This window comes from Tripterygium wilfordii, chromosome 5, assembly GCF_013401445.1.
Source record: "Tripterygium wilfordii isolate XIE 37 chromosome 5, ASM1340144v1, whole genome shotgun sequence".
NCBI classification, from domain to species: Eukaryota; Viridiplantae; Streptophyta; class Magnoliopsida; order Celastrales; family Celastraceae; genus Tripterygium; species Tripterygium wilfordii.
Window position 1 is genome coordinate 3,269,943 of NC_052236.1, and position 12,769 is coordinate 3,282,711.

At 36.5% G+C, this 12,769-nt stretch overlaps 1 protein-coding gene and 1 pseudogene across 1 annotated transcript; one reads left to right on the forward strand and one right to left on the reverse strand.

Moving 5' to 3' along the window:
* The window catches only part of LOC119998544, a 199,807-nt pseudogene that overhangs the window by 158,759 nt on the left and 28,279 nt on the right, over positions 1–12,769 (forward strand).
* Positions 629–2,746, reverse strand: LOC119999080 (bifunctional phosphatase IMPL2, chloroplastic-like). Its single transcript, XM_038846595.1, has 2 exons — positions 2,617–2,746; positions 629–1,760 (listed from the first exon to the last, which is right to left on the reverse strand). The coding sequence occupies exon 2, from the start codon at positions 1,723–1,725 to the stop codon at positions 865–867; it is 861 nt and encodes a 286-aa protein (XP_038702523.1). The 5' UTR covers positions 1,726–1,760; positions 2,617–2,746; the 3' UTR covers positions 629–864.

Here is a 12,769-nt window from a genome sequence, read left to right on the forward strand (position 1 = left end):
GAGTTTAGAAGTCACAACTGGAGCTCGGCTCGAAGAACTAACACATTGATTGGTACTCGGCTCGAGTTACATGAGCTCGAGTTCCAGAGACAATTTAAACATGTAGAATGCTGACAAACAAAACGAAAAAATACAAAAATAAAATAAAATAAAATCTAAATATGACATAATTTTCTTTTCTTTTTCTTTTCTTTTTAATTTAACGTAGGAATAAAACATAAAATACTTTGAAGTGCCTCCCCAAGTCTTTGACCTTTCAAGGATGCATACACCCTAACCATAATTGCAGAAACTCATCGTTACTGCAAGTATCTGAGATCATAAAAAACAAATCTAGAAATTGACAGTGAAACAAACCTATATAACATTCGTATCTGATTGGTGTTAGTCTGAAAGCTAATTTCCATAGCAAATAGAGGACTGATATTTAGACATTTAACTCTGAAAGGTCTGAAAGTCTATTGTAATGAATATAAGAGATGGAATTGAATTAGCAGAAAATCACTTGAGCAACAATTGAATAGTGAAGTAGGGATATTATTTCAATGTGATGCAATGCGAAAATACAGATCGATTGACTAGTTCACGACTAAGTCAATATAACTTGAAATCCACAAAAGAAGCTTGAAATCCACCAACAAATTGATAAAAACCTCAAATATTATTAGTTCATCAACGATTTGTTTTTAACAAGACTTTTAATGCCTTTATATAGGCAAGTAATCTAATTATACTAAAATTAGGAAAACATGTTAAAAGGACTAGAAAACCCCTTCTTACACCAACTAAAACTACTAATAATTCTATAAGAAATAGAGTTCTAATAATGAAAGTAAATAATTAAACTAACACTCTTACTAAACCTTATGATAATTCGAGTACAACATTTTCATGAATCCTTTTATCTCCAGCTGCTAATACTTTAAAACCTCCTTCTGGAATTGAACACGAAGAAGGAGAAACCTCCCAGCAAAGCTCACGTCCTTCCCAATCAGTTATAATACCTCCAGCACCCTCAACGATAGGTATCAGTGCAAGAAAATCAAAGGGATCCAATGCACAGTCAACAACGAGATCAATAAACCCCGAAGCCAATAAAGCATAAGAAATGCAATTACCATCGTAGAATATCTCATCTACCTTGTATGCGAGACTATCACAGGCAAATTCAGCATCATCATTGTAATGTCGGGCTTTCAAGTACGCATATGCTTGTTTCAACTTTTCACAGGTGCGTACAGATGCTTCTTCTCCATTCATGGTTGTTCTTCTCCCTTTCACCCCTACCCATCTTTCTTTTCGAATCGGTTGATCAATGATGCCAAGCACTGGTTTACCCTTGTATAATAGAGCAATTAGGGTACCGAACTCATATCTATGAGCAATAAAACTCTGTGTCCCATCTATAGGATCTAAAACCCAAACAAAGTCTGGAACTGAGAACTTCTCTTTACAAGTCCATCCAGTCTCCTCCCCAAAAACTGCATGAGATGAAAAGTTTTCTAGTATAATCGAAACCATAGCTTCCTCTGCTTTTATATCAGCAATTGTTACAGGACCATCGCCATTTTTATCATCAAATTTGATTTTTTGGCTATAGAACCTCTCAATAACTTCACGAGAAACATCGGCAAGTTTCTTGCCAATTTCGGTGAAGCAATCAAGCTCTTTTGCGGTGAGATCCATTTGGTTATCAAGCTGATGATTAGAATTCGAAGTCCTCATCTACAGGAGTAAATATAAGACAACAATGATCACTTCTGCAAGGGAATGAAAATGAAAAAGAAAATTAACGGTCCCAATCAACCAACAAGTAGCCCCAGTGACAACAAAAAGACAATAGCGAATCAATTCAATAGCTAGAAAATCCATAAAGCATTCAAAAAGTTTCACGTAACACCAATTTGGTTAACGTTATTAATACCAAGACAATGCCCAATTCATACTATAAGACAATAAACATAAGAATTAAAAAGCCGGGAGTAAGAATAATAATCGGAGGTTCTGACATTAATCTAATCTAATTACTTGGATTTGTACTGACAAGTATAACAGTACGCTATGCAGACAACTTCCAGAACCAATTTATCACCCAACAAGTATTTAAGATTTAAAATAAAAACTATCTCGAAAACCATGAACATCAGATTTCTCCAGTTTAAACTGGTTTGATATGGTTTGATATGAAGAAAAGCTTATATATAGAAGTAGCGAGAGAATACATTCTATCGAAGAATTAAACACAGAGGCATGCCGTTCCCCATATGATAACCCCAAGAAGCACGAACAATAACATATACAATTCCAAGAACACCAAGTCACGAATTCAGCACAAAAGTATCATTCCTGGAAGAGAATTCAGTAAACTAAAAAACTCCTCATGTTATTACAGAAAATCTAGAATGTTTCACACTGGAAACCCTACATATAATCAAAGAAGATCATCAATTTGGGGGAAAAAGTGATACAGGCTGAATCAAAACAAGAAGAGACTTGAAGCTGGCTTCAATTCAAGCACTAACTTAGAATCGAACAAAATCGCCAATCGAACCCTAAAATATATTCAAAATTGAATCTGGGACCCTAATCTCTAGAGAAAAAGGAGAGAAAACATACCTCTTCTGTCCACGAATCTCTCCCTCGAAGCCAACTGCGATGAAGTTCGGATGGCTTGCAGTGCGGTAAACGTATATTTATAGGAAAAAGTGTTTGGCCAGATAGGATGATCGGACGGTTGAAATTTGCAGTCCTTGCGCTTTCCCTGAACGAATCGGATTTCAAAAACGGGTATAAGTTGTGTTTTCCTTTCTGGATGGAACGAACGGGTACGATTTCATTAGTGAGGACTGAACCTATGCCGAGCCGAAAGACGACACACATTAAGCCCATCATTTTCTATAGTGTATATGGTGGCCGCCAATGCAGTAATTATATAATTAGGGTGATAATGACCATAACCACAGTTATATGGTGGCGGACTAGGGGGTGCCGTTCATAGAGGCTTCGACGATCAAGTCAATGGTAATCGGAGATGGAAGACCGACGATGGTTAGACTGTTTGTAGCTGAATATTTTGTTAGGGGTCGGAAAGTTTCTGTCTCTAGTTCTCGATGTCCGAATCCCCTTCCCCAAGGTAAGAGAATGGTATTTATATGAGGGTGAGGACTGGCCTTGGAAGTCATGTCACCCCCATGTCCTTTTTGATGGGACTCTAGGGTATAAACGTGTAAAAGGTAAATGTAACAGATGTGTCAGGGTTGGTAGACGAAAAGCAAGGTGAAATTGTCTGGGTACATGATGGGGGTATGACACGTGTTGGTCATAGTATGGAAAGTAGCAGTAGGTAAGCATAAATGAACTGATATCGTATGGTAAGATATCATACTTGATGGTACAAACCTGTCAAGTCCGAGGATGTTGGTGTGAACGGATTGGACCATGGTCCCTGTAAGGGAATGATCATGAATCGGGTTGGCGCCTTTGGTGTCTTGGCACCTTCATTGTGGTGGTGCCATTTCTAGGTGAGGGAAAGTCCCTGCTAAATAATGATGTCAGAAATACAGTAAAGTAGATATAAAAAGAAACGTTAGCCACGTTTGTCAGGCGTAGTGTCAGGGTCACTGTTTGCTGTCACGTAACCTTGTTGTTCATGGACCGAGTCTCGAATCTCCTGTATGGGTCTCAACGTGGGCCAAGTATGCCAGCTAGGCTCGTGAAAGTGGGTATCGTGGGCTTGGATTTGTCATTAAGTGGCCCTATGGGGCCATACGACTTTTGATAACTGCAATTGTCCCCCACTTTCAAAGTATGAATACGGATTCATCTTGGAGAGTAGTTCACGGTGTGCATCCTGCATGGCTTGCATAAAACAAGAGATTATTGCCCGAAGAGGTATGTATTGCTGGGATCAGCTTCATATTGCCTGAAGAGGCGAGTATAGCTGGGATCAGCTTCATGTAGCCTGAAGAGGCGTGTATGGCTGGTATCAGCTTAATGTAGCCTGAAGGGGCGTGTATAGCTGGGATCAGCTTCATGTACCCTGAAGAGACGTGTATAGCTGGTATCAACTAAATGTAGCATGAAGAGACGTGTATAGTTGGGATCAGTTTGATGTAACAGTGTCTGTTTCCGTGATTCCTACTGAGAAATGGAAACGATGTCAGCTTTATGAACAACAGTATAACTGATAAGTAAGTAATTGTTTTACCTGGTTTGAAAGATAGGTAATTTAATTGAATAGTCACAAGAGAGAATGAAATCAGACTGACAATGATAGTACATTAAATGAAACTATTTAGAAACTAAGGTCCCTTACAACAAACATTGGACTTTGCTACATGGCAGGTGAGGGGTCCCAATTACATGATTGAGCGTGTGTTTTTAAATAAAGCAGGAACGAAGAGTTTTTATTGCCACGTGTTATAATGAAACGGCGGGCATTAATGGGTCTGACATGTATTTGAAAATACGTCCATCGTTTCTTGAGGAAAACGTTTCGTGAACCGTGAAAAGTGATGATTTAGGTTGTCTTTGGATAAGTCACGTCATTTAATTAGCGTCGTTCCGTGCAGCTTTTAAACTGGGGTATGAAGTTTATTCAGTACTTTGCCATTTCAGTAAGAGCCTGCTCGTTGTCACATAGAGTTCACTGGGTTTCGTAGATGTGCCGTGAAGAGTGAAGCGACTTCTGAGAGCAATTGTTCAAAGGTAATCCTTGTTCTCTTTGCTTTGGATTATAATTTTGGAATGACCTGATCAAGTGAAAGTGACTCTGAGAATGAAGTGAGGTCTGGGAGTGGCAAGGCCTTTGCCAATGACTTGGAGGGCGAGAAGGAATCGAGTGTGAACTTCTCATGGTATGGATCAGAGGCGCATAGGGCCGATGGTGATGAGGGGAGAGACGATGATGGTAACGGTGGTGCTGGCGAAGAAGGCGGTGAGATAGAGAGGAATGGCTACATCGAAGGGCCTTTGTTGCAAAAAGGAATGAATCCCAAATCAATTTTGGCGTTGAGTGATATGGACTACTTGAGGAAGACGCATAAGATTCACAAGTCCATTGAGATTAGGCCTGGGGCCGATATGGAGGGTGTCAATTATGAAGTCCTCAGATGGTCCCCTTTTTACGTGTTTAAGTTCAAGTTAGCGCTTAGATACCGAATTCCAAATACGTTGGCTGATGCTTGTAGGGTATGGAAAATTTCATGCAGTCAATGGATGCCTAATAGTCTCAGGATTATGCTAAGCATACAATGTTTGGCAGAAATGAAAGGGCTGGAGTTCGACATAAGAGAGTTAGCGATGGTGTACTATGCCAAATCAAGTGGGCCAGGTAGGTATACCTTAGTATCGTAGGAAAGGCAGGTATCCTAGACATGGTCTCGAATGACCACTGCGGTGGTTGGAAGAACAAGTACTTCTTTGCAAAGGCGGTATGGTTTACGGGTGTCATGGAGATCTAAGTTTTAATTGGTGGGAAGCCGATAGTAAGTTATAACTTAGTGAGTTTATTAGTTAGTGTTACTGAATCTTATGCGTTTTTTCTTGACAGTGTCTTGAAATGCAAATAAGACTTGGAAGAAGAATACAAAAGTAGCCAATAGGGTGAACGCATTTTATAGCTTGGGTAAGCACAAGAGGTCCTGTAAGAACATCTTGGCGGAGTACAACTTAGAGAGATCTGTGTTGTGGAGATACATAAGTAAGCTCCCTGAAACGTAATGAATTAATTGTCTTCTGCGAGTTTCTTTTTGGTTTTAGCTTATCTTGTTTCTCCATTCCGTGCGGGTGACGAGATGTTCAACAATGTGCTTGCTGATGTTGTTGAGGCGGATGCCCTGTATGAGACTTTGGTTCAAGATGTTGAACTCTTGAAGAGCCGCAAAGGGCTCTCTGGTGGGAGAGGGTTTGGTCCAAGAAAGGCGACTGGAGACACCGTAGAATATTACACTACCTCGATCTTTATTTAGCTTGGTTCTTCCTCAACTTAGCTCCCATTAATCTACATGTATGGAAAACATGTAGGAGGATTAGCCAAGCTAAACTTACCCAATCAGAGACAATTTCAAACATTTATCAAAACTTATTTGAGCAATCGTTTTCAAATATAAAAAAAATTCGTATAGAATATAGACAAGATCACAACACAGAGTTCAAATTTCTTTTTGAAGGTAATCATTGTAAATTCATAGAACTCATCTTTCAACACGAATCATCCCTATCTGACATTCCAAAATATAAATACATTCAATGGATTCCAGCATCCCCACTTTACGATTTTCCCCAGATTCATCAATCCTATTAGTATGTGAGGTATCCACCGGTATGTTTTCCCATCGAAAAGATCGTGGAGTTAATTCAATTACATTGTGTGGGAGTAAAATTGCTCCGACCACACACTCTACTCGCACTTTGGGACTAGCTAGCAGAAACCACATCTGGGTCAAGCTTGGGGCGGCCATGTGCACAGGCAAACAATATTGTTCAGGTATGTTTTGATACAAAATATGCTTGTTTGTTGTGCTTTGTATGTATCTATGATCAAATTTCTAGGGTTGTTAATGCTATATGATTAAGTTTATCATGTCTTCATAATGTCAAATGTTTTCCTGCATACTCTATTCATAGTTTTAACTAACTTTTATCAAAGACATGAAGCTTACTTATAAGCTTACAAGCTGTCAAGTTTTAGGACTATATAAATCTACTATGACAGCACATGATGTGGAAGATCTTTGCTGTCCTCAACACTTGCTGACTAAGCTCAAGTAATAGACCACGAAATTGATGTAGATTTTAGAAGTGTGAAAGCAATAGGAATCACAATAAAGATGGAAACACTGATAATGGCAAGATCAAAGCAAATTGAAAGATATGAGCTAATTGAGAAATCAAAAGAAATATTTTCTGGAAGTCAAAGAAGAAATTGTAAATCAAAGATGATTTCCTAGAAGAAAAGGAAAGAAGATTCTTGGAAGACAAGGAAAGAAAATATGATTCATTGAAGACAAGAAAGGAAAGAAGAAATGATAGGAAGGGAATGGAGATAAATTAGGATGATTTCAACTCCTACAATCAAGGACATGATTCAAACGGTCAAGAGAGAAACCCTAGTCCTATATAGTCTTCTTAGAGGCTGCCTAAAACAAGACAGAGAAACTTTGTACGAGCTTCCAAACAATTCTTGTTATTCATATCTCTAGCCTACTGTTTCCTACTCTTTGTTAGAGGTTTTTTACACACAAAATTTAGTTTCTAAACCTCTAGCCATATCAAAAATACATATTTGTAAAAGTGTGGCTGGTACTTGAGCCAAAACCAACTGTGTAAAGAGGTGGGCTTGTCTCTGCATCAATAAGCTGTCATAGTGAATTTTCAAATCTCAAATAGGAGCCTTGAGTAGTGGAGTAGGTCCATTTCAGGCTGAACCACTCTAAAATCTTTTGCACTCTCTCTACCCTTACTTTTTACAGTCTTTACATTGTTTGATTGTGTTTTATTATCTGTTATTGCTCTGCTCTTCCTATGCTTACTTGTTTGATCAAATTGTGTGAACATTATTTGAATATTCTCTGTTAGAATAATTTTAGCATCAATTAGTTTCCAGAAGAAAACCTAGTCTAGCAATCACAGGAATCAAAAAGAGTTTTAAAAAGACTTACTTTATACAATTCGCCCCCTCTTGTATTAAGCCTAAGGTCCTAACAAGCGGTATCGAAGACAGGTCTATAATTCTTAGAAGAACTAAACCTCTAGAGAATTAAATGGGCTCTAAAAATACAGAGGAGTGTGGAATGTCAGTAAACAAACCACCATTTTTCAAAGGAAATGACTATGCTTGCTGGAAGCAGTGAATGGAAAATTTTTTAAATGCACATGACCCTGATTTATGGACAATCATTGAGGAAGGTCTTTGAGGAATCTGTAGTTGATAAGACTAGGGATGAATGGACAAAAGATGATAAGAGAATGTTCTCTTGTAATGCTAAAGCTATGGATTTCTTGTACTGTGCTTTAAGTAGATCGGAATATAACCATATTTCTGCATATGAATCTGCTAAAGACATTTGGAGAATGTTGGAGGTAAAACATGAAGCCACTAACCAGGTAAAAGATTCCAAAATAAACATGCTTGTGCATGACTATGAATTGTTCAAAATGGAATAAGGTGAAAGTGTTTCTAATATGTATGGTAGACTGACTAACATTGTGAATGATTTAAATGGTCTTGGCAAAGTCTATTCTAGTGCTGAACAGGTACAGAAGATACTAAGGTCAATACCAAAAGAAAGGGATGCTAAAGCTACAACAATCGAAGAGTTAAAAAATCAATAACACTGACTGCTGCTCATGGTTCAAGAAGTCTCAATGAAGACGAAAATGAAGAAAACATTGCTCTACTAGCAAGGAACATCAGAAAATTCATAGAGTACGGAAAAAGAAATTTCGGAAGAGAAAAGGCAAGTGATAGAAATAAAGAAAGAGAGGAAACAATCTGCGACAAATGTGGACAAGCTAGACGCATCAAACCTGACTGTCCAAAATTGAAGAAGCCACAACATAAGGAGAAGAGAAAAGAAGAATTCAAGAAGGCTTTAAAATCAACTTGGGACTCATGAGAATCAAAATCTTCAGATGATGAAGACATCAAAGCAAATCTCTGCCTTGTAGCAAAAGAAGAATCACATTGCAATGAAAATGAGATAAGTGACTCTGATGATGATAATGATCCTAGCTTTGAAGAACTATTTAATTCATTTCAAGATGTTTGCAAGCAAAATGAAAAATTGATATCTGTGAATAAAATTTTGAAGAAAGAAATTGCATGCTGTAGAAGTAAAGAAGCTGAGATTCTAAATGAAATCACTAAGCAGAAAATGAAGTTAGAAGAATTGAATGATGAATTAAAAATGCTTAGGAATCATAAATGTGAGATTTTACTTCCGGATAATGTAGCTTTAATAGAAGAACTTGCAAGTTTGAAAATTGAAAATAAAAGACTAGAAGAATGCTTTCAGAAGTTCAATACCAGTTCTGAAAAACTGAATTTATTATTGTCAAGTCAAAAATCATTTCTTGAAAAAACTGGTATAGGTTATAGTATTGTCCAGCCAAAGAAACAATGCTTGAAAGATGCAAATATGATTTTAATGCAACATCTAGGACACATGTGAAGAATGGTAGATACAAAACTTATTTCATATGCAGAAAATATGTTCAAATTTGGGTTCCTAAGGGAACATATGTTATTGATACTAACCATCAAGGACCCAAGAAAGTTTGGGTACCTAAAACAAGGTAATTCTTCTGCAGGTATGTCTCCAGGCAAGCCTCACAGAAAGCCACTGGTACGTGGACAGTGGATGTTCCAAACATATGACTGGAAACTCAAATCTATTTACTTCATTCAAAGAAAAGAAAAATGAAGGTTGTGTCACTTTTGGAGATAACTCAAAGGGAAAGATCCTTGGTAAAGGATCCGTTGGTAATCCCTCTTCCTTTCTTATTAAAAATGTTTTATTAGTTGTCGGTTTGTCTTTCAATCTAATTAGCATTAGCCAACTAGCTGATATGGGATATATATAGTCTTTGATGGTGATAAATGTCTCATTTCTGGTAGGTTTAATAATATGGTAATCACAGGTAAGAGAAGTGGAAATGAATACATGATAGACATGCATGATTTGAAGTCTAGTTCTCTAAAATGTTTTGTTGCATCTTACTCAAGTTTTGAAACTTGACATAGGAGGCTTGGTCATGTAGGAAAAACTTCAATTTTAAAATTGGTTAGCAAGAAATTAATTAGAGAGTGCCTACACTAAACAATACTGATATGCATATATGTGAAACATGCACAAAAGGAAAGCAAGTTAAGAGTTATTTCAAATCCAAGGATATTGTCTCCACAATTAGACCACTACAATTGCTACATTTAAATCTTTTTGGACCTAGTAAAGTCAAAAGCTTAGGAGGAAAAACTTATGCTTTTGTAATAGTTGATGACTTCACAAGGTTCACATGGGTATTTTTTCTTGCATACAAAGATGAAGCACTAAATGCATTTTCAAAATTGATTAAGAAACTTCAAAATGAAATAGGTATTTGCATCTCAAAAATAAGAAGTGATCATGGTGGAGAATTTGAGAGTCATAATTTTGAAAATTTGTGTGATGAATTAGGAATCAGCCATGACTTTTCATCTCCTAGAACTCCACAGCAAAATGGAGCAGTTGAAAGAAAAAATAGGACTCTCCAAGAATTAGGTAGGACTATGATGCTAGAATATTATTTACCCAAGTTCTTTTGGGCAAAGACAGTGAGCACTGCATGTTATGTATCAAATAGATTAACTATTAGGCCTATATTGAAGAAAACACCATATGAATTGTGGTATGGTAGACCCTCTAAAGTAGATTATTTTAAAGTTTTTGGTTGCAAGTGTTTTATTCTAAGTACCAAGGATAACTTAGACACATTTGATAGTAAATCTGATGAAGGAATATTTTGTTGGATACTCATTAACTAGTAGAGCTTATAGAGTCCTATTTTTTCTTTCAACTGCTCCATTTTGTTGTGGAGTTTTAGGAGCTGAAAAGTCATGGCTGATTCCTAATTCATCACACAAGGATAACTTAGACACATTTGATAGTAAATCTGATGAAGGAATATTTTGTTGGATACTCATTAACTAGTAGAGCTTATAGAGTGCACAATAAAAGATTAAGAACTATTGAAGAGTCAATACATGTTAAATTTGATGAACTTTCTATTCTAATCAAGACTTGTGAGCAAAATGCTGAGAAAGAAATAGGTATTGAAGAATTGCTGCATCAAGTAAATGAAAAATCAAATGTTAACATGTGACACACAAGAACAAGAGGATACTGATGATGAAGGACTTCAGATTGTACAAAATATACGTCATACAGAAGATTCATATAAGCAGAAATCAGAGAACAACATCAGAGATTCAATCTCAGCAGCAAACAATATTAAAAAGCCAAGGTACACACAGTATCACTCTCAGGAGCACATTATTGGTGATCTAGCTCAAGGAATGACAAGAAGGTTGTAACACCCCAAATTGTTCACCAGGGTAGTTACACGGCACGGTAACTATTCATACTTTTCCAGATACTCGGGTCCACACGATTAGCATACCGCAAGCCTAAATTTCGAATTTCATCATCTTAACATCACAATTTCCAAGTGACTTAATAATCCATACACTGTCACAAAGCGAGTACATACTTATGGATCTAATATGTAAGTTCTTACAACAGCTTACGAGATTCTAATATATTACAAAACCTTGAGCCTTAAAATGCCCGCAATTTCTTCACTCAGTAGTTAGTACTCCTGTTAATCTACATGTATTTAACACATTTAGGTGGGTTATCCAAGATAATCATAAAACCAATATATATATATATATATATATATATATATATATATATATAGTCATTGAATTTCTTTAAACTGTGGGAAATCATAATGTTTTATATAATATCACTCATAACAAAAATAAATCAATATGCATGTGGTTTAACGGAAACCAACGTAATAGAAAAGACAAAATTTCATTATACAGAAATATAATCTCAAAGCACAATTCATGCAAAACCATTCCCTGTCTAACATTCCACCGGTATAGTAATTCATGTATTTCCAAGTACGATTTTCCCGAATTCGTCAATTCGGTTAGTAAATGGAAACTCCACCGGTATGCTTTCCCGTCGGAAAGATGGTGGCAACATATTTCAAGGGTGTGGGAGTATAATCGCTCCAACCACACCTCCCTAGTCTCACGATGGGAATAGTTGCAGAACCCACAACCGGGCCAAGGTTGGGCTGGCCATGTGCACAAGCATGCAAATATCCGTCAATTTCCAAATAACAAGGAATGCAGTACAGGGAATTGGTAATCACCTCTTTACAAATATCAATTGTATTTAGCAGAAAATTTTAAGATGTTCAAAACTTCAGCAATGCTTAGCAAGACAACTCCATCTCTTTAGAACATTTACAGAACATTTAAATGGCATTCTCACTTCATAAAATCATCACTTAAATTCTCAAACCACGAAATCATTATTCAATATAATCGATTTCGAAACTCTATTTTACTAAGCATATACAGTGTTATTAAAGGAAATAATTAGAACTACTCCTATAATAGCAACTTGGCAAATTACTAGAACACTTTAAAATATTGCATTTCTCACACAAATCATGTCAAAGAACTCGCATATAAAACAAATTTTTTCTCAAATCAAACATATCAAATATCTTGTTAATCATATTAAAATACTTTGGATGTAATAGCGGTGGCAACCCTCACCTTATCGATAGTTCACGCTTGAGCGGGGCCTTTCCCTTTTCTTTTATCGTAAATAAGGCTTGGGCCAACGCCCTCAGCTCCTAGTACAATTTTTTTTAAGTGTTAATAAAGTATATATGTATATATATATTGCACTATTTCTTTACGAACACTATTAACAGGAATAGTTACTCTTCCTGCCTCAATAATCTTGACCCGATTATATATATCCTGGTTTCCTTTTTCGTGCACCCAATATGCCTCCTGTTTGCATTAATATATGAAATCTTCCTCTCATATATCATCGTTATTTAAATATTATTTTTAATTAATTATTATAATAGTTCTCAGGTTAACAACATAGTCAACTACTGGATCTTCATATGCATGCCATGATTTGTCTCCACTTGCATGATTTATGATACGAGTACATATGTGTATGTGTATATA